The sequence below is a fragment of the Apus apus genome, chromosome 5 (assembly GCF_020740795.1).
Source record: "Apus apus isolate bApuApu2 chromosome 5, bApuApu2.pri.cur, whole genome shotgun sequence".
Classification (NCBI taxonomy): domain Eukaryota; kingdom Metazoa; phylum Chordata; class Aves; order Apodiformes; family Apodidae; genus Apus; species Apus apus.
This window is the reverse complement of record NC_067286.1, coordinates 16592098-16614162: the sequence shown is the minus strand read 5'-3', so window position 1 is coordinate 16614162 and position 22065 is coordinate 16592098. Positions and strand designations below refer to the sequence as shown.

Genomic DNA, 22065 nt, shown 5'->3' with positions numbered 1-22065 from the left:
TAAGAGTCATTTAGGTGGGAAGAGACCTTCAAAGATCATCTAGTCCAACTCCCCCGCTGTGAGCAGGAATAACTTTCTATAGATCAGGTTGTTCAAAGCCCCGTCCAACCAGACCTTGAACATTTTCAGTGTGATGGGTGCATCCACAGCTTCTCTGGGAACTTGATCCAGTGTCCCACCATCCTCATCATAGAAGGCTCCTTCCCTATGTCCAGTTGTGGGGAACGCCCTATCTTCTTTACCCCACATAAGACTAAACAAAAGATGCCTTTCAAGCCAGCAAAACAGGAGTGACGCTTTCACTCAAGGACAGAATGAGCAGGCCTCTTGCCCTGCGAGATAGGGGCATAGCAAAGGAACAACATAAAGGTTATGATGACTGGCAGAAGAAAAAACAATAGATTAAAAACATAAATATACATGGCCAATGGTGATTGGCTAATTCAGACAGTGGTACCTTTTTGGAACAATGGTCTTTGGTCTATAAAAAAGAAGAAAGAGAAAAATCTGCGGGGTTTTTAGGACTCTGCTCGCCGTCTCTGCCTGCTCTGGACAGACCCCGCTGCAGCACCTGGACCTGCTTGGACGCCACTCCCGCGCTCGGAGGAACGGAGAGAAAGGGGGGCGCCGCCTGTGCTCACTCCACGGGGGTCGTGCCCGCTCCCTGGAACTCTGCCTGCCTAGCCCGGACCGAATCGGACCAAAGAAGCCAGCCCAGCCTGCGTCTGCCACTTGCCACGGGACCGGAGCCTTGCCTGCCAGTAGCAGGAAGGGGTCACCCCGGTTACTGGGACGCCGGCCCCCTTGCAGATCTCCAACTGAGCCTGCCAGCACTTCTGACGATCAAATTATGGAAGGAAGGTAAATATACAGACACACACACACACACACATACTTTTACTTTCTTACAGGGCTCAACTCCTACCCTTTCACTCCATTGGTTTACACCTCTCCTGAACCTTGATCCCTTAGTGTGTATTATCCCTTAATAAACTGATTAATTTACAAACTAAACATTGGTCTCAGTAACAATTTCTGAGCGTGGTGGGGGGGGTACTTTAATCTACCCTCTAAGAAACGATCCCACACTCAGGGCTCATTCATAAACCTCTCCACATTGGGGGGGGGGGGAAGTCGCAAAAATATCCTGACAGCCGGTAGCTCTTGGTACCGGCCCGCGACTTTTTTGGTGTCAGAAGGGGATATTGAGGGTCTTTTGGAGCCCCATACCACACTCTCAATTGCTAATTAACAAAGTCAAACTAATCTAATTGGTATCAAAATGAGCAGTGAAAATATCAATACTGAGGCCGCTTATGCAGAAAATACCGAGGTTCAGGACGGGTCGGTTCCAGCATCTTCTATATTTGAGGAACAACTGCGCAAATATGTGTTTGTACAACCCTTTTGGGACCACCTTAAAAAGCACCAATACATTCCAACCTTTGAAGAATTTATGTGGGCTCATGAATACTATATGAAGGGAGATTTCCATATCATAGCAGATAACATTATAAATCTGGATAAGGATTTCCCTTTTCCTGGAGAAATAAAAATGGGTATCAAGAATAAGAAATACGGGCCAGACTATATTAATGCTCGCTGTTTCTTTATTCTGGCCACGATTGCGTGGCAGGATAGAGAAATGCAACAGCATGAGGTTACAGAGCTGCAGCAAGAGGTTAAAGGGCTGCAACGACGTTTTGAAAAAGGGGTTGCAAGGCTGCAACGAGAAAATGAGGGGCTGCAACGAGAAAATGAGGGGCTGCAACAAGAAAATGAGGGACTACAACTAGAGATTGAACAACTGCGAAAGCAGTTAGAGCAGAAAGATGCTTCCCCTTTAAGGGAGGAGGACTTTGGGGATGCCTGGAACTCCTCAAATTCCTCAAAGTCAGATAGTGAAAACCATGAGCTTCACCATTGCTATGAGACAATGGAGAAATACAAGCCTGCAAGTTCGTTGCAGGTACCTCTATCTGATCAGTCGGTTAAAAAGCATTTATCTTTTAATGATACTGTAGAAATAATTAACCCTTCCCTTTCAAAATCAAAAAAGCAACAAGCCCCTGCGCAGCTGCTCCCTTCCTCCTCTCCGGCCGATAGCAAGCGGGAGAGCTCAGCAGCTGAGATAAGGGTGCTGTGTGAACTCCTTACTAAAAGAATACATGCCCTGGAAGAAAAATATGATCAATTTTCTGCTAGGGAGGAAGACATTTCAATCCATTCATTTTCTCCATGTAGTTTTGGGGATGAGATGACAAAGGAGGTAGTAACTAAAGAAATACCTTACACTCCAATGGAATTGACAAATATTAGAAAACAATACAGCAGGCTCCCATCTGAGACAGAAGCTGAATATGTAATGAGAGTGTCCCTCACTGGAGGAGACCGTATCATGTTAACTGAGGAAGAAGCTGACGATTACTGGGGACCCGGAATCATTCTAACAACTGATGATGATTCACACCCCTGGAGTCTAACTCAGCGTGCAGCTTATTGTGTTGGCTCAAGTAATCTCCTTGCCAGAGGAGAGCCATTGACACTGAGTGGGGAAAACTCTAATCTTATGGCAAACATCCGAAAGGCTGCTGTAATTCAAATGATTCATGAACATAGATTAGTAGCAGGTGACAGGGGTCCTATGAAACTTCGAGTGAAACCCGAAAGACTGAATGCTCTAATCAGGGGACTCCCTACACAACTTCAAGGGGTAGTCATCCAAATGAAAGAAAAAATAAAAAATGGAACCATACAAAACAAAACATGGTCTGAGTTGGCCAGAGAACTGACTAATTACAGTAAGGAGTACGGTATAGATATCTCTGGAAAACCCCGCAAGCCTTCTGCGGTCAGACAAGCCACTCGATCTTCATATGCTGATGTGGCTGCTAGGCCACCCCGGAACCCTCCTCCTCCTAAGCAACAAGAGAAGTCACGGGGTGACCGGATGGTTGTGAATAGAGGCAAACAAAACAGAAATCCAAATAGCACATACAGAAACCGACACCCCCCAAATCAAAGTGATTCATCACAAAAGGATAAGGGGCCGTACGCTAAGCTTAAGGAGGAAGCCAGGCATATAGGTATCCCACCGAGGCTTTTCTCCCAGAATTATTCTTATCAGCACCTGAAAGACCTAGTAGAAGCCTGGTCTGGAAGGCCTGATGCGAGGTTTAATTCAAGAGAAAATCAATCTGGAAGGTCTAACTCACGTTCTAATTCGAGAGAAAGACCCAATAGTTCGGGAAACTAAATACCCCTCCTACTGCAAAGAAAGGAAAAGCTAAAAGACAGCGAAGGAGGGGAAAAAGACAGGATTTTGATACAGGAACTGAAAATTATTGGCAAACAAACAGTAATCAATCAGGCCCTAAAACTTGCAGTCCTCCAAAAGATTGGCAAAATGTGTTAAGGTTAGTTCAAAATAAAAGTGGGGACTTAGAACTTACCTGTGCTGTTGGGCCAAGGTGTTATCCTGTAACATTTGTGGTAGACACAGGAGCACAAATCTCCACGCTGAAAGCTGATGTAGCTGAACAATGTGGTATTAAACCATCTTTAAAGCCAATATATGTAAGTGGAGCATTTGGCAACTCTGCTTTACAAAAAACAGCTAAAGTCACTTTGAATCTACCAGGAGAAGTAAAACCGATTCCGGTTAAAATGATTGTGGGTGACATTCCGTTCAATTTGTTAGGAATGGATGTTCTCACGGGCCGAGGGTGGAGAGATGAAGAAGGCCGTTACTGGAATTTTGGCACATCCACACCAAAGATAAGGTTGTTAAAGTGTGCTCTGCGCCTGCCACAAAGCAGGATAGCAAATGTAAACAATATCCAATTCCAATTGCTGCAAAGGAAGGCATTAGAGAAGTAATTGCTGATTTAAAACAAAAAGGCATTATTGTGCCCTGTCATTCACCATTTAACTCCCCAATCTGGCCTGTAAGAAAACCAAATGGTAAATGGAGGATGACTGTTGATTACACGAAACTGAATGCCAATACAGACACACTCACAGCTGCTGTACCTAACATCGCTGATTTGGTATTAGAAATCCAGGAAGCAGCACACCCAGTGCTGGCCTCGCTGGATATAAAGGATATGTTTTTCCAAATCCCTATTGATCCTGAGGACCAAAAATATTTTGCCTTCACTTGGGAAGGGGTGCAGTACACTTTCACAAGGCTGCCTCAAGGATATAAGCATTCATCCACACTGGCCCATCACGCACTTGCGTGTGAACTAGAAAACATTCCAGAAATCAAGAATAACACCAATGTCAAAGTCTATCAGTACATAGATGATGTTCTGATAGGGGGCCAAAGTGAGAAGGAGGTAAAAGTAGTTTATGATGCTATAATTAAGCATCTAATTGACATGTACATAGAAATCCCAGAGGAAAAGAGACAACCACCTTCCCAAGAAGCAAAATTTCTGGGAATAAAGTGGAAAGGGGGAACCTGGAATATTCCTTCTGATACTTTGTCCCACCTGAAAGAAATAAAGATGCCCTCTAATAAAAAGGAATTGCAGGAAATACTAGGAACCCTTCAGTACTGGAGAAAGCATATCCCGGATTTATCTATCATAGCACGTCCTCTTTATGATTTACTGAAAAAGAATCACCACTGGGAATGGAATAAATCTCATGATGAGGCCCTTGAATTATTATTATTGGAAGCACAGACTTTCCAAACTCTGGGACCTCTTCACCCAGAAGATCCAATAATAATAGAATGGGGGTTCTCAACCAGCGTCTTGTCCTATCACTTTTGGCAACGAGGGCCTAAAGGGAGTACTCGACCGATTGGTTTTTATTCTCAATCATTTAAGGATTCAGAAAAGCGATATTCCATTCTGGAGAAAGGTTTGTTAACTGTGTGCACAGCACTGACAGAAGTCAGCAAAATCATTAAAAAACAAAGGGTAATTCTTCAAGGCCCTTTCAAAGTAGTTAACCAAGTGCTGTCAGGAAAAGCCCCTCCTGAAGGAATATCCCAGAAGGGTACAATTAGGAAGTGGTACAGCCAAATTGAGTACTATTCTGGCCTTTTCAAACTTGAAGAAGGTCCGGACAAACAATTAAAGATTCAGGAACAAATTGAATCGACAGATGAGAAAGGTTTAACAATGAAAACTCCCAGTCCTATTAAAGAAGCCCCGGAATACAAAAGTGAAATGGTTAATGCGTGGTTTACAGATGCTTCCTCACAAAGAGAAGGAAAAACCTGGTTGTTTAAATCTGCTGCAATTAAACCCTCCACAGGCGAGCAAATAATAAATCATGACAAGGGCAGTGCCCAAGTGGGGGAGCTGAATGCTGTTCTCAATGTTTTTGTAAAAGAAAGAGCCTCCAAGGACACAGTATACATTTACACAGATTCATTTGCAGTCTTCAAAGGCTGTGTAGAGTGGATAACTTTCTGGGAAAAGAATAATTGGGAAATTAACGGGGTGCTGGTTTGGCGTAAAGAGAAATGGCAACAAATATTGAAAATTGCCAAAAGGAACCCTAATTTTCATGTAGGGTGGATTCCTTCTCACCAGGCTAATTTGAAAAATGAAGCTAGTAAGTGGAATAACTATGTTGATGAACTAGCTAGAATTAATGTGAAAGAAATCCGATTAGCTATCACAGAAGGAGAAAACCAGGAATGGAAAAAATTATTAGAATGGCTCCACTGTAAAAGAGGCCATTCGGGAATCTTTGATTTATATAAAGAGGCACAAGCCCGTGGATGGCCTGTCACCCGTGAGCAGTGTAAAACAGTCATCTCTTCATGTGATCTTTCCAAAATCAGACTTGGGGAACATCCACTGACATCTGATCATTTGCATATCAGGGAAGAAAAACCCCTGTGGTCCACATGGCAGGTGGACTACATCGGTCCCTTCCACAAATCTGGAAATAAACAATATATCATTGTGATTGTGGAGGTAGTATCAGGATTAACCTGTGCTGAAGCTGTTTCTAAAGCAAATGGGGAAAACACAGTTCATTTTTTTGGAAAAGGTATTTGGGGTTCTCCCTAAACCCACAAATATTCAATCTGACAATGGAACTCATTTCACATCATACCTAGTACAACAGTGGGCCAAAAGAGAAGGTATCAAATGGACATTTCATGTCCCATACTACCCACAAGCTAACGGGTTAGTAGAACGTACTAATGGATTAATTAAAAGTCTCATTCGTCCACAGGATTCCAGATGGGATGAAAGATTGAGATATGCAGTCTCTACTGTAAACAATAGGTGGGGGGTGAATGGGTGCCCTCGCCTAAATGCTTTTTTCCCTACATCACCTACTCAGGATGGTGACAAGCACAGAAGACCTCATAACAAATCTAAAACTCCTCTCCACCCTGGACAAACTGTTTTGGCAAACTTGCCAAACGTTGGTAAGGTCAAACTTACTTTACAGACACCGGTGAATTCAAATATGTGGGTTGCAACTGATTTAAATGACAGACAACATAAAATCAGTACAAATTGGATAATCCATGTTGAGTAAGACGATATCTCCTTTAGGAAAATCAGTTATTTCTGCATACCTGTACTAGTGGTGTTAGTTAATACATTGCAAATTGTAACAGCATAAAAGCCAGAGACATCCCGATGACAGTACCAGGCCTGATCAACCTGTTACTGAACACCGGAGGAGTTACTTTGTGACCGCTGTGGGACTGATCACCCCATGGTCTAAACAAGGTGCTCTATAACAATGTCTCCTTCCATATTTATACTCACCTTTGAATTGTTGTTGTTTGCAATGTATTGTATTAGATGGAAATACTTAAAAATACTGCTACAGAACTCAATGAAATATTAAGAATTTGTTTCAATTTGGGAATCTTCCAAGTAATTTGCTTCCTTTTTCTTTTTAATAAAATTGAAAATTAAGTATATATTATAATAAATGCAATTATTCTATTTCTTTTACTTTTACTCTTTTTAAATAAGACTGATAAGAAAGAAATGTTTTCCTAACTACTGGATCCTCAAGGTAACGTTTTTATTTTGCCGGCTCAAACACTTCAGAGAAATTTATGACTCCTTGTAGGAGGCTGAAACAAACGGACAGCCAAATTCCTGCTCTTTTTTTTTTTTTCCTTTTTTTTTTTTTTCTTCCTACCATGGCTAACGTCTGAGGAGAACTCCGTCCATTCACGACTCTCAGACTTAAGCTCTCCTAATCTTCACCACTCACTGCTTCTCTCCACCGGCAGACTGGAATTCTTCGGAACTGTTTGCAGCTGGGGGGGGGGGGGGTAGAGAGGGAAGAGGGAGCCTTTACACGTGTTTGAACTTGTTTGTACATTGTTGTATGTATATATATATATATATATTTTTATATATATATCATTGGTGTTTTATTGAAGTTGTATAATTGTATATTTTGTTTGGGAATTGTTCCCTTGCTTGTCATTATGGACTATTGTATTTTATTTGTTTTTTGTTTGTTTGTTTGTTTTTTTATATTTATTTTTGTTTTTACGCCCGAAGAGGGGAGAAATCTAATGTGAGGAAAGGGTATGGACAAGAGCCTGATTCACACATACATATTCATGGACAGTAAAGACACTACATAATTGCTGTCTTAAAAGCCACGGGGTGAGATGTGGGGAACGCCCTATCTTCTTTACCCCACATAAGACTAAACAAAAGATGCCTTTCAAGCCAGCAAAACAGGAGTGACGCTTTCACTCAAGGACAGAATGAGCAGGCCTCTTGCCCTGCGAGATAGGGGCATAGCAAAGGAACAACATAAAGGTTATGATGACTGGCAGAAGAAAAAACAATAGATTAAAAACATAAATATACATGGCCAATGGTGATTGGCTAATTCAGACAGTGGTACCTTTTTGGAACAATGGTCTTTGGTCTATAAAAAAGAAGAAAGAGAAAAATCTGCGGGGTTTTTAGGACTCTGCTCGCCGTCTCTGCCTGCTCTGGACAGACCCCGCTGCAGCACCTGGACCTGCTTGGACGCCACTCCCGCGCTCGGAGGGACGGAGAGAAAGGGGGGCGCCGCCTGTGCTCGCTCCGCGGGGGTCGTGCCCGCTCCCTGGAACTCTGCCTGCCTAGCCCGGACCGAATCGGACCAAAGAAGCCAGCCCAGCCTGCGTCTGCCACTTGCCACGGGACCGGAGCCTTGCCTGCCAGTAGCAGGAAGGGGTCACCCCGGTTACTGGGACGCCGGCCCCCTTGCAGATCTCCAACTGAGCCTGCCAGCACTTCTGACGATCAAATTAAGGAAGGAAGGTAAATATACAGACACACACACACACACACATACTTTTACTTTCTTACAGGGCTCAACTCCTGCCCTTTCACTCCATTGGTTTACATCTCTCCTGAACCTTGATCCCTTAGTGTGTATTATCCCTTAATAAACTGATTAATTTACAAACTAAACATTGGTCTCAGTAACAATTTCTGAGCGTGGTGGGGGGGGTACTTTAATCTACCCTCTAAGAAACGATCCCACACTCAGGGCTCATTCATAAACCTCTCCACATTGGGGGGGGGGGAAGTTGCAAAAATATCCTGACAGCCGGTAGCTCTTGGTACCGGCCCGCGACACCAGTCTAAATCTACCATACTTCAGTTGAAAGCTGTTGTCCCTCATCTTGTCACTATAGGCATTGTAAAAAGTCTGTCATTCTTGTAAGCTCCCTTTGTATATTGAAAGGCTGCAATAAGACTTCTCCAGACCCTTGTCTTCTCCAGGGTGAAGAACCCCAGCTCACACCTTTCCTCACACGACAGGTGTCCCAGCCCTCCCACCGTTTTCGTGGACCTGCTCTAACAGGCCCATGTCTGCCTTGTGCTGGGGACCCCTGAGCTGGATGCAGCACCAGCACGGAGCAGAGCAGGAGAATCACTACCCTCCTGTAACCGTGAGGAAAAGACTGTGCAAAAGGCAGCGAAGGCCGCAAATTCCCACTGAGGTGCCATTTTGCAGGTGCTTCTCCCACTGAGGAAGTCTCCCGTAGCCCAAGGCTGTGTCCCCTCCCAGCGGGCCCAGAGGGAAGGTGGACCCTGGGGTGGGCTTTGGCTGCGGGGGACAGCGGGAGGAGGGGGCAGTGGGGAGGAAGGGGCAGGGGGAGGAGGGGGCAAGGGGAGGAGGGGCCGCCAGGGCGAGGGTCCCCGCTCCTCCGCGCCGGGAGGGGGCGAGCGCTGCCTCCTCCGCCCCTGCGGGAGCTGCGCTGGCCGCGCTGCTTCCGGGCCGGGCCGCGGCCATGGCGACGCGCGCCAGGAAGGCCGTGTGAGCGGGCCGGGCCGGGCCGGGTCGGGCCGGGGCGGGCGGGCTCGGGTCGGGCCGGGGCGGGCGGGCTCGGGTCGGGTCGGGGCGGGCTCGGGGGGTGTGCGTGTCGGTAGGTAAGTCAGTCAGCGGCGTCGTTTCCCCGCAGGTACCCGCTGTTCCAGCTGGGTGGCCCCCAGCTGCGGATCTTCCGGCCCAACTTCTTCATGCTGGCGGTGCGGCCCGGCGTGCCGCAGCCCGAGGACACCGTCCAGTTCCGCGTCTCCATGGAGTGAGTGCGGGGCGGGAGGAGAACGGGGCTCGGCACGGCTCAGCAGGGCTCGGCACGGCTCGGCAGGGCTCGGCAGCCTGCCCTGCGGCGGAAGGGGCCCAGCGCAGCGCCGGGGTGCGGGGGGCCCCGGCCTGGCAGCGCCCCGCGCCTGCTCCTGCCACTGCCCTCGGGGCTGCCCTGCTGAGCCGAGGGGTGGGAAGGCGAGGTGCCAGGTAGCGCCCTTTGGGCTGGGGAAAGTGGCTTCTGCGTCAGGGAGGCCTTTCAGAGGGCTGCGGGGGCGCTGAGGTGAGTACCAGGTTTGCTTGGCTGCTCTTCCTGAGTGTTACTGGGGCTCAGGCTTCCGTGGGACAGGCTTAGGAAGCAGGACGTGCTTATGAAAACGGTTCAGAGAAAACGGGGTGATGTACAGGTGTTTGCCAGGGCAGTCTCATCCTGGCTGGTCTGGTTGCACATACTGAAGCCCACAAACCTATGGCAAGTCCTGGAGAGATTAGAAAATGCTATTTAGAAGATGGGAAACAATCCTTGGCCTACCCACTCTTGCTGAATGCAGTGTATATCTGAGTTTTTGACTGTTGAGTCTACAGAGCATAAAATATTTGTCATTGTACAGTTTATGGTAATGAATTGCTGTAGCAGTGTGTGACTTATGTTGAATTTATGGTTTTGTGCTGTACAGTTACTTTGGTTGAAAGGAGAAGGCTTACTTATTTTAGAGTATCAAAAAGTCTATAAATACTCTGGCTTTGTTTTATTTTATTTGAACATTTATACTTTTCCTTCTTTCTTTCCCCAAAATGTTTTTGCATTGCGTAGAATGACAAAAGTGGATATCAAGAATTACCTTGAAAAAATATACAACGTGCCAGTAGCTGCTGTGAGAACAAGGATACAGTATGGTAAGTGCAGTGGAGTAATCCAGAGGGATGAGTGTAGCATCCCCACATAGCCAGAAGAGGCTTTTGGTCTCAAAAGATCCATTAGCTTTCAGCAAACAGGTGCTTAGTTGTTGATTTTTCCCTTCAGATGAATATGCATCACTTCATATTTTAATCCTCTGATTAGATTATGACACAAGTTGAGTTTTAAAAATCTGAATTAAAAAAGCCTTATCATCTTGACAGTTATTTAGCTTGTGCTGGATGCTTTGTAGTTGGTACCTCTTTTTCAAGAGTGTCTCACTTTAGAAGGAACTACTTTGTGTGTATCAATAAAATTAAGAGATAGACTTAATTTCACTAATACCCTTTTAAAAAATATATATGTGAGTTGAGATTACCTGGCCTGCACACGGAGAAGGTGTTATGGCCAGAGCTTCTGTAGTCTGTCAACTATGGTGGAGTCTGTAGAGCAAAAATACTCTTATTAGACCAGAAGATAATGTCAGAAAAACATCGAAACATTTTGGCAAACTTTGAATTTTTTATCACCTGTTGTTACCATGTTTCTGCTACAGACTTGTATGCTTCCACTCGTGGTGTTTCTCCCCTGTGCCAGTCCTACAAAAAACCAAACAACATGAAACCAACCCAAGAGAAAAAGAAAAAAACATTGGTAGTTTAAATTATACTGAACTCTGACTTGAAGCAAAAGGACCCATCTCTATGTGAAATCAGCTAAATTTATAGAAGGTTGCCTTACATATGAATGCTTCCTTCCCCAGAGCTTTTCTGACTGCAGTTTGGATGCAGTGCAAAGTCAGGAGTATGATTTTGATGTTATTTACTGTTCTGATCATCAGGCGGTGCATTAATCAAATCAAGAGTGACTTGTTGGTTAGGATGTCTGTGAAAGCTAGGTTTTTCTTTTTTCATGCGGTGACTCTAGCAAAGAAATTTGTAGATGTGTATATAGTGGTAAAGAGTAGGAATGATTTTAAAGAAGAAGGGAAAAAGAGCTGTAATAGTGAAAAATGGAGAATGAAAGAAAAAGCTTCAAAATAAGGTTGTAAAACTCAGAGCATATAAAAGAAGAAAAAGAAATCAGACCATCTGTAAAATGCTTACGTATAAAACAGAATTAAATAAAGTCTCGAATACCAAGCACATGGAGTTCCAAATAGCACTGAAAAATATGCATGCTTGTCTTTAGTGGTAATTTCTTCCTGGTTTTCTTGAAGTTGTTGATGTTCGGAGGACAGTTACCTCCTTGCTTCTTTGCAGACTTTGTGTGGCATGAAGGCACAATGGCTCTCAGCAACCTGAGTCTGCTGATGCCTCAGCTCCCTCCTTGTAAATGAAGAGAGTAGTGTCTACCAGTTTCAGTACATTTTAATAACTGTGATACTGTGTTGGTGCTGAAGAAAGAGTATTCCTCTTAACAATAAATGAGAACTAGTAAAGTCCTCCCTTCAGCTTGGCCTTGCTTTGAGGAGCTTGGAAGTCCTGGGAAGTAAAAAGTGGGACTCTCTTCATTTCTGCAGGTGCAAATAACAAGAGGAATCACAAGAATCAGAGAGTGAAAAAGCCAGATTACAAGGTCGCCTATGTACAACTGGTGAGTTAATACAGGTACTTGTGGGGAAAGAGGAAAGGACCATTAACCAGCCAAGCTAGCAGTAATGTTCAGTGAATTGTCTAGTTGGCTGAATATTTCTGCCAATCCTCTAATAATGACATTTTCTTTAATACATTCTGGGATGTATAGAGATACTTAAATGAGTTACTCTAAAAATCAAATTCAAACAAATTTAGTTTTCAAGTCCTTCATTTGTTTGATATCTGTATGTAAGTCATGGTCTGATGTCATATGGTGCTGTTTTGACAGTGAGTTGCAGCTGACCCTGTACTCTGTGCTGAAGGTTCACTACTTGTGTGGTTGATTGCTGAAAAGTCCAGTAAGAGAAAGAATATATTGTAAGGGTAAAGAACTTCCTATCAAAGCTCTTTTGGATTTCAAAGCAGACTAGGCATATTCCTTGGAGACCTTTTAGTCATGTCTAATGAGCATACTTTGTGGCTTAACTGGGTTCTGAAACGTATGTTGGTTGCCCAGTGGAAAAGGAGCTTCATGTTCTTACGAATTTCTTCTGTAACAGGAGCATATTATAGTTAAGACTTCTCTTGAGGTCACCTGTCTCTTTGTAAAAGAGAAGGGCAACCAGTGACAGAAAAGCCCTTCACATACCAAAATTATATTAAAGGAATGCTGTTTATGGTTGTAAAATCGTAAGCTCAAAATTGCTGTTGGCAGCACAACCTCAGTGTTACTCCATCCTGGGACAAGGATTCAGTGTGAGGGGAATGCTGTGTGATCTTAAAGACTACATAAGAATATGAGTATGGATTTGAGGTCAAACAATGGGAAATCTGATGTTTTTTTTTTTAATTTTTCAAAATATAAATGGGCTTAGTTTTTCTCTGAGCCCCTTCTGAGAAGGAGAGTGGGAAGAAAAGTGAGGAGATTGTTGTTTTCTAGACAGCCCATACCTTTTAAAAGAACAGTATAAAGTACAGAATTCCAGGAGTGATGTGTCTTACAAGTTGGTGCCTCTGAGTGTTGTTCCTTAGCAAACACTTTCCATTGTCATGGCTAGTGACTTGTTTTTAGAGACTTGTTACCCAAGATGGAAGCAGACACAGATCTTTAGCAAACTGTGGTCAGTTCTCAAATGTTATTTGACTGTATTTAATGCAGTCTTGTTTCTTTTGTCTGCTGAATTGAGAAGAAGGTAGTTTACATAGATACTCAGGGGAAGGAGTGGGAAGCAAAATGCTACTGTTCTGTGGAGCAAGTCACTCATTTAAGGTAGTGCCTTTGTGCATTTATTTCACATCAAACCTCTGAACCTAGGATAGTTGCCCTTACCATAAGGGCAGCTCTGTGGTGGAGAGCTGAGTTACCAAACTAGCTTGGTACTGGAGACAGTTGGACAGCAGTTAACTGGCCATTCCTCCAGCCTCTTCTTTTGTCTGCTGGGCAAATTAGCCTGCACCAGAGTCCTGTGGTACTGGAGGTCTTGGCACATAAGACAGCAAGTGTCCCTTACTGCATTCCCTTGTACTATAGTATCACCTGATTTTTTTAAAGAAAGCCAAGCATAAACAGGATTAGGGGACCACCTTTTGGTGGTGTACTTCACCCTGAGTGACAGAGTCCTGACTGTATACTAAACTCATCAGTGAAGCTTTGTCCATGCATTTTCCCCTCACCTCATTTGTAGTCTCTTTGCTGTCTTTTTTTCTATTGTTGGTGTGTGTTAATGCCTTTAACATTTAGGTTTTCCTTTCCTTTTTTTTCTCGTTTTCCTTTTTTTCCTTTGCTTTTTGTTGCTAGCTCTGGTGTCTCAGACAGCTTCCAGTTCTGTGTTCACACCAGCTTTAAACAGTGGCTGAGGCCTGAAACCCAGTGTAATTTCTGAAACTGAAGGTTTTGCCTTAGTTACCACTCATAATGTGATTCAGGCTATAACAGGCCCCATGCTGTCCATTGTTAATATCTGCCTAACTTAGGAAGGCCTCGGTTAACCACTGTAAAATCTTTATTTTAATGAAAATTAGTTTGCATCTGCCCTGAGTCAGAGTAGTTGGGCTTTCCCACCATTTTTACCAGCTGTGTTTTCTCTCATTAATCCAGTTTCAAGCTGAAACTGCTTATGACTGGAAAAACAAGGATGTGTTTTTGGAAGGTCTTGGGTTGATCTTTTTCTTCCCCACTAGGTGGAAGTATGCCTCTTTCCAGCATGACTGCGGTGTGGTTTACCTGAATGAAATTGTCTAAAATCTCATGACCAGTTATGCTTCTCTGCTTCATAAAACATCACCTTATGCGTCCCTGCATAACATACATTTCCATTAACTTATTGCAAGGGTCTCAAAGCCGGGAGGTATGTGAAGTCATAGTCAACATACCCTTAGGTGTCTGATTAATGCCCCAGCTATTCCACATGTAAGAATTGTTGTCCTTTCTTTTCCAAATACTATTTCTTGGAGATTCAGAGCTGTTTACTTTATTCTCAGGCTGTAACTGGACAAATACATGATCTGTCCAAGCATAATATTTTCACACTGAAAAAATATCTCAAATCATAGAAGGCTGTGGATCAACAATATCTTGCCATTCCAGAGCCTGCCTGCCTCTTTTTCCCTTTTAGAATGTGGTGAGAAAGGTTTAAGTTAGAGACTTAGAGCTCTGGGTATCGAGTGCTACCTTTTTACACTGGTTTTATTTTTTAATTAAAAATAAAGCTATATATCTTTGAGGAGTAGATAAAATGAATGTTAGACAGCAACCTTTCTCCTTACTCCAGTGCAGTTATAATTATCTTAATGTTATTGAAAGAAAAAAAAAAAAGAAGAGAAAGCCAGTGTGTAACTTTACAGTTGCATCAACATCAGGGAAGTTAAAAAGACCAACAGCATCCCCTCCTCCTCCTTCAGTGCTCTTACTCATTTAGCTCAACAGGTGTTGGCACCCGTGGGAGCATAACTGTAGACAAGCCTCTGGAATCTTGACCTATTTTTAATTAAACCTGTTTTGAGAAATCTAATGGATATGGCTGTAAAAAGAAGTCTGACCTTGTCAACATTAGGACTAACACCTATTTAGTTGCGTGAATGATGGCATCGGTGGGAACGTTTTTACAAATGTTTTATCCTCAAACCCTGTTCACAGTGTCTGGTACATTCATAATCATTAACCCACTTGCACTTCCAATGTGACAGCAGTTTTCTTTTGACATGTAGTTAATTCAGAGGAAACTTGGATGCACGTACGTTGTCATTCCTATGTTCATTTTTTAAGCTGCTTTCTGTGCTGTTTTGCCATACAATTTAACATCAGATTTTGCCACTGCAATAGTGGGAGAATTGTTCAAATGCACTGGGTTATTAAACTTTTTAGCATTTTCTGCTACTGCTGGATTGAGTCCCGTGCTGCTGGGAGTCCAACATTTTTTAGCTAACAATACTATAAACATCACTTTTCTCGTAATTCTGAAGGACAGTAGTAAGTACTTCAGTGATCTAAATAATCAGAAGATCTCACAGTTGTTTACATGATCAGTGTTTGCTGCGTCATTCCCACATCATGATATCTGTGCTGACCTTCCCTTCCTAAACTTTTCAAGGGATGCAAAGGTCAGAGAAGTCTAAGTGAGTTTGTGCCGGATAATCCTTCCAGTAATTTTCTGACATGAGGCTTAGCAGTGGAAAGGCTAACACTTGACTTCATAGGCCTAATTACAGTCACTTAACCTCTCATTAAAATGAGTGGAGGCAATTTGTACCACTCGATGTGATAACTCTTTCTTCAGATGTAGAGAGCAAGATGTGCTTTCAGTCTTTCTAACAAAATAGACTTGAAATCTAAGGGGAGAATGCATTTTTGATTCCTAGGTCTTTTTTTCTGTCTTGAAGGTTGTTAGCATTTAAGAAATGAATACTCATAAGAGCTTGTCTGTAAGTATTAAATTTGGGTAATGCTGAAGCAAGGATTAGAGTTGTGCAGGAGTAGAAATGTAATGGCTCCCACTTCTGTAGTCTAAACACTGGACTACACATCTCACTTTTACATAGTCCTAGAATTTGTAGGAAACAGGGGAGGCCTCTGGGAAGACCCTAAATTGAGAACAGCACTGTGTAAAATCATCACGTTGCCTTTATTTTTTAGGTGTGTTAATGCTGCCTCTGACTTGCTTTGTCTGTTTTTTTCTTCTTTTTTGAACATTGTAAGGGCTTACTTAGATACAAGAGTGTGTGATGGTAGAGCTCCTCCTGACAAACTCCAGAGTATATCACCTCATATTGGTGAAAAAGTTTTTATGCTGGCAGAACAGCATCTAGTTCCAAGCAATTTTTTTTTTTTTTTTTTGCCAGTGCCTGTCTTTTATACAGGCTTTTCTTTTAGCACAACTATGTCAGGTAGAAAGATGTTCTATTTTCCCTCTTTCTCTGTCCTTCTAACTAAGGTAATTATGCTGACAGAAGTTTTAACGGAGAACCAAACCGTAGCCTTTTTAGAACCCATTTCAGCTTATGTGAATTTCAATAATACAGTGATTAAAAGGATGACCTTGTTTAAATGGCTTGCAAAAGGTAAAACTGTGAACAAATGAAAGGTTTAGATGTAGGCCAAAGTTTTGTTTTCTGCTTGAATAGGCCAACATTTCATGTTCTAGCATTTTGCAAACCAGATAAAACCCTGTTGAACCTGATAGAAATTTAGTTTGCTTTTTTTCAGTTAGGATTTCATTCTGAGAATGCATTTATCGTATGGTTGTCATGTGGTTTCTGTACAGAAGGGAAAACTTTTACAAAGAAAAAGTGTAAGAAAAACCAGCATTGCATAAAGGAGTGACAATCTCTCAGTTTCTTTGGTATGAGCTTGAAACTCAGTAGCCTTTGGCATTGTGTGGAAGATGCACTGAACGTAAACATGCCTGGACAGACTCACAATCCTTTATGTAAGTTGATGCCTTTTGGTATTTTTTAAATTTTGAAATACCCAGGATACAAGCTTCTTCTCAAAACTAGCTACTGAGTGAGCATGCACAACAGCTATTTTTCATACAGCTTTCATCACTTCAAAGTCTTACAGTGCAGTATTACTGCATAGTATTGTTACTTAAGATTTATCAACCTTCAGTTCTCAGGGTGTAATGTCTTGGCTGTTTTGAATCATGTCTGGCTGCCAGCCAAAATCAGAATTTCTTCACAAAACAAGAGCTGGAAAGAACCAAGTTGTCTACGCTGATTTTGATTTATTAGAAGACTCCAGATACAGATTGACATTTTCAGCTTAATATTTGACTTTCTCCAGTCTTCAAATGACTAAAAGGTTTGTCTGGTTTCACTACATGCTCTGTGCATATATTTTTTTTGTTCCACCCCCCTTTAAAATAATAACTGTTTTGCAATGCTTAGTGAATTACCGTGGATCTTGTTAGTGTGCTTTAGGGACAACTTTCCTTCATTCTCCAATAAGGGAAGTACATTGGTGTTGGAAGGATACCAGAATGGAAGTGCTGCATAACAAGAACAGTCCCTTACTACACTGTTACCATTATAAATAGTTCTCAAATTTTCAGTGTAGGTGGTATGCCTATCATGTTAGCCTGAATTGTTTTTGGATTTGTTTAATTAAAATGGCTTCCACTCCAGGGCAGATGAACCCTTACAATTGGCTGTGTCTGTTCTATAGGTACCACAAGGCTGAATGACCCACCTGCAGTGCAATTAAAGCATAGTAATTTTTTGTAATATAAACAAATTATTTTCCAAGTGATTCAGTGTGCTGAAATCTTGGGCAGTGCTTGGCCTCAAGGGTGGTTGCTGCTGATCCTGCTACAGGAAGAGTTTCAGTAGGCTTTGGGATTGCTCAAGGACATTCATAAGGCCAGTTTATGTGCCTTGAAATGGAACTATGCTTCAACTGTCATAGGACAGCTATTATAAGCATACCTGCTGGTAATTTAAAGGTACAAAAGAGTTGAAAGCATGGAGTGTACACAGTGGAAAGGAAAACCTTGATTTGTTCCAGTTGATCTTATCCAGGCTAGAATTGAGGACAGAGCAATGTACACAGCAGCTTGCTTCTTGTTTTTGTAGTATGGTCAGGCTCTTAGGAAACCCCTAAGAAATATGCAGTATGAAAACATCAGGAGCATTGATGGGTATGAGTTGGTATTTCCTAGATTCTAGTCTTGTTAAGCTCAACTGGGATAAGTAATGCTTTTTCTTTCCAAAGTGTATGCTTGAGATTGAAATTCTTTCACACCTGTAAATTAGCAAGTTGAGTGTATATGGCTAAATGAAACATAGTGCGCATTCAGCTGGGTCAGGGGCATGGTTGTGGATTTATTTGTTTTAATTGTCACGTTTGTGATCCCAAAATGTAGTGTAGGTAGCTGTATTGTGGAAGGCTCCTTTTTTTGTCCATTGTGGGACCATTCCATAATAGGGCCTCTTGTGTGATTATATTAATTGGACAAATGTAAAGAATGGCTAATCTGAAAAAAACAAACCAGGTTTCATCTGAAGCAATTAAATGGCTTTGTTGAGATTTCTGTATGTGGTATGCTGCCAAAGAAGTTAATGTATGGTAAGGTTTGTAAGCATTTTGGAGAGTAGTTTCAGAGTTATGAGCTATCGGTTATGAGTTTTATTATGCAAAGTCCCATATGGAATGGAAGGGCTGGTCTTTTTGCATTTAATGAAGTTGTGCTTAGTGCACGTGCCACTAAAAAGTGAGTAGATAATGTTAATGGGATAGAACATTTCCACAGATTAATGGTTTCCTGCTGTTACATAAAAATGAGAGACCAAACAAATGTTTATTTTCCAAGTGGGAGACATAGATCTGATGATGATGTTTTATAGTAAAATGACTTGTCTGTTAGGCAGAATGACTAATGCAGATGTAATCTCTTTAATCTTGTCAATGATGTATTAGACAAATTGTTCCCACTGTAATTGTTTTACACTATAGTCTTTATTCCTGTTGATAAGAGACCTCTAATACCTGTTATTCTGTATTTCCACTTTGCACCCTACAGTAACAGCTGCTCGGACTGTTCTCTCTTATCCTTAGCTGCAATCTAAACAACTATAACCACTACCCATATCCTGAGTGTTAACATAATGAATGCCTGCTCCTCCATGTGTTTTCCTGGTGGTGTTACTTTAACAAAATCTCTTATTTTGCTCATCTTGCTGTTAGTGTATGACTCATACAACATCTTTGAGCTGGTTCAAAGTCTTTGAAAAGTTGTCCATCTCCTAACCATTCATCTGTAAAAAAATATGTCAGTGTCTTCATTAGCACACAAAAGAGCAGAGGCTTTTTTTGGGGGGGGAAGGATATATGTGAGTCTTGAGGACAGGAGTGGAAAGAGATCCTGGGAGGTAAGAGGTACCATTTTACCTGAGCTGAAGCTTCAGGGTGGTCTTTCATTGTAAGTATATGCATCATAGGTACTGCAGAAAGGCTGGAATGTCTCTCTGACCATTTGTTTTCTCTTTAGGGCCAAGGACAAACCTTTCAGTTTCCCAACCTATTTCCAGAGAAAGAACAAGACACAGAAACTCACTCTTTTGATGACTTCAGGAATAAATATATGGAGAAAGAGAAGCAGAGGGAGAAAGGTGACCCCAGACGAGGTGGAGTCCCTGATTGGTTTGGACTTTGATGCAACAAGCCAGCTGCGTTTCTTTAGGCTCAGAGGGATTTTGATCAGCAGAACTTGCAGTCCTCCCTTCTTGTAATGACTGAATGTTTATTCCTGAGCAGCCCTTGCTAGAGTGTCTTTTTTCTGGTTGTTTGTGCACAACTACGACAAAATGTCCCTAAAGAAATAAAAAGGTAAAATAAATATGTCTGCATCAGATCTTTCCTTTGAACTTGTGGACTGTTTCTAAAATGTGTAATTGCTTCTTGTTTCTGACTGATTGTCATTGTGCTTGCTTACTTTCTTCCTGCCTCTGTGGGTTGTTTTGAGTAGAAGTAGGAGGCATTTGATTTCCCAGTGTAACTAGTTTGCATTGACTAGAACATGTAAAAGTCAAGATAGATCAGTCAGAGGTGGACATGAAAGTGTAGATAACTAGATTGTAGGCTCAGGACATAGTGCTCCCTTGTCAGTTATGGTGTCCTACTATCCTGTGAATTTCCTTCCTTGCAATTTGACCCCCCCTTTCCTGGATATGTGTGTGTGATCTGATTGCCCCCCTTTGTAAATGGTGGCACTTTGGAAACAGGCTTTACTGGATAGGCTTGTGACCAGGTGTGCATGCGTTTGATCCCCAGAAGCATCAAGGAATGAACAGAAGTGGTGCACAGCCTCTGCTTGCTGTTGTGCAGTGCAGGTAATTTCCTGCTTTTGGCTAGCCTGCCCTAGGAATGTTCACTGGCGTGGCTGTGCTAGTATTCCTTCTCCTGCCCACAGCTACCTACCTTGCAGTGCTGGCAAGAGTCCCATGTGGACACAGTTGTACTGGCATAGAAATACTTCAGCCAGTGTAGGCTGTTTTGTGCTCAGGACTAACAAGAAGACTCTTTTTACTTTTTCTGCTGCAACTCGCTCTACTTCCAAGTTGCTGATGCCAGGTCAGCGTCAGGTTTTCAGGGCTGTCACATTCAGGTTTTTAATTTCTTGGCTCTGCTGCTGTTTGTGCTTGTTTTGATGAGGGTATTTCCTCTTTTGCTTTGTCAAGTAATGTGCTCTGCTGGTGTGTTAGAAACAGTGAGGGGTAAAGGAGGACTAGGAAGGACTTCACCACAGATGGAGAAGGATGTGTTTCTGCAGGCCATTGGCTGTAACACCAGCATATGCAAGGTTAAACGTATGGTTTACATTTCCTCAGCTTTTGAATTCTGCCACTTGGAGCAACTGGCAGGGTAGTGAATGAGCCCATGCCTCACATGCTTCTACCCGGGTGCTCTCCTTTATTGTTCTGTGTCTGAACTTCTTGTTTGGACAGCTAGCAAGATGTTTATAAGGAAACAGCTGTTCCCAAGAGAGGCAATCCAAGTAGAATTTTACGCACCCCCTTCTGCTCATTAGTCGCCTCTTTCCCCCTGCTACTTCCCTTCTGCACGACAGCCCATCTCCTTCTGTGATTTGTTGGTTATGACCCTGGTGACTTTCCCACTCCCCCTTTCTTTGTACATTTTCCAAGGGGACCCTGGTGGGTCTCCCTCCCCACCTCTTTGTCCATTCTCCAAGGGGGATTGTGCATGATGATCTAAGGTAGCTGGTGCTTAAACTGGGAGATGCTCTGAGAGCGAGGGAGGTAAGGGAGGATTTGCTACTCCCAGCCTGCCAGCAGAGTCACCATAGTAGATGTGGAAAAATACTGAGTTTGCTGAAAACACTTCTTATGCTTGGCATATCTGCAAAGCCAGCACTTCCAGAGTTTTGTAGTGACATGTGAAACTCCAGGTTAAATCAGGAGCTGGCCTGCAGTTTTAAAGTAGGATGACTGAATTTGTCTAGATGCAAGGATCTTTCTGTGGAAGTGTCAGTGCTTAATACAATCTGGTGCTTCACAAATCCCATCCCCCAAACTCTACAGGCTGGAAGATAACAGAGATGATACTTGAATATGAAGGGAGAGGTTATATAATGTACCGGAGAGAAGTACAGCAAAGGAGGATGAGAACTCAGAATGGTGTGGGTTTTTTTCACTAAATGGTTCTCCTTCCAGCGCATCCTGATGTTTATTTTGTGTGATGCAAGGGATTGGCAGATCCTGTGAGGTCACATCTAGCCCTGCTGTCAGAAGTGTCAAGCTGTCCTTGGCTATGTCAGCAGTCATACCTGCAGGCCAAGGATTTAAATATACGTATGAATAACTTTTCCAAAGATGAAAATAATGACTCAGTTGAAGAGGCTGATGTTTGCTGTGGTACAGGAGAAGCCACGTCCCGCACTTGGCGTGCACGGCTCTGCAGCTGCTGATGTGCAAGGGAGATGTTGGAGGCAGGTTCTTTCCCCCCTGAACACGTGCAATGCCCCAAAGAGAGTAATGCGCTGGAACGGTCTGCAGATGCGCAACTGGCTGCGTCAGCCACTCTGGTGAAGA

General features: G+C 42.8%; 1 protein-coding gene across 3 annotated transcripts; it reads left to right on the top strand.

Moving 5' to 3' along the window:
* The first annotated feature begins 9175 nt into the window (after nt 1–9175).
* On the top strand, nt 9176–19868 carry MRPL23 (mitochondrial ribosomal protein L23). 3 transcript variants are annotated; one of them, XM_051621562.1, is made up of 5 exons: nt 9176–9276; nt 9422–9544; nt 10361–10443; nt 11967–12040; nt 17129–19499. In XM_051621562.1, the coding sequence occupies exons 1-5, from the start codon at nt 9251–9253 to the stop codon at nt 17234–17236; spliced, it is 414 nt and encodes a 137-aa protein (XP_051477522.1). In that variant the 5' UTR covers nt 9176–9250; the 3' UTR covers nt 17237–19499. The 3 variants fall into 3 exon arrangements, with proteins under 3 accessions (XP_051477522.1, XP_051477521.1, XP_051477523.1); XM_051621561.1 differs by lacking the exon at nt 17129–19499 and adding an exon at nt 19506–19868 and having other exon boundaries at nt 9178–9276; XM_051621563.1 differs by lacking the exons at nt 9176–9276; nt 9422–9544; nt 17129–19499 and adding exons at nt 9737–9829; nt 19506–19868.
* Nucleotides 19869–22065: the final 2197 nt, after the last annotated feature.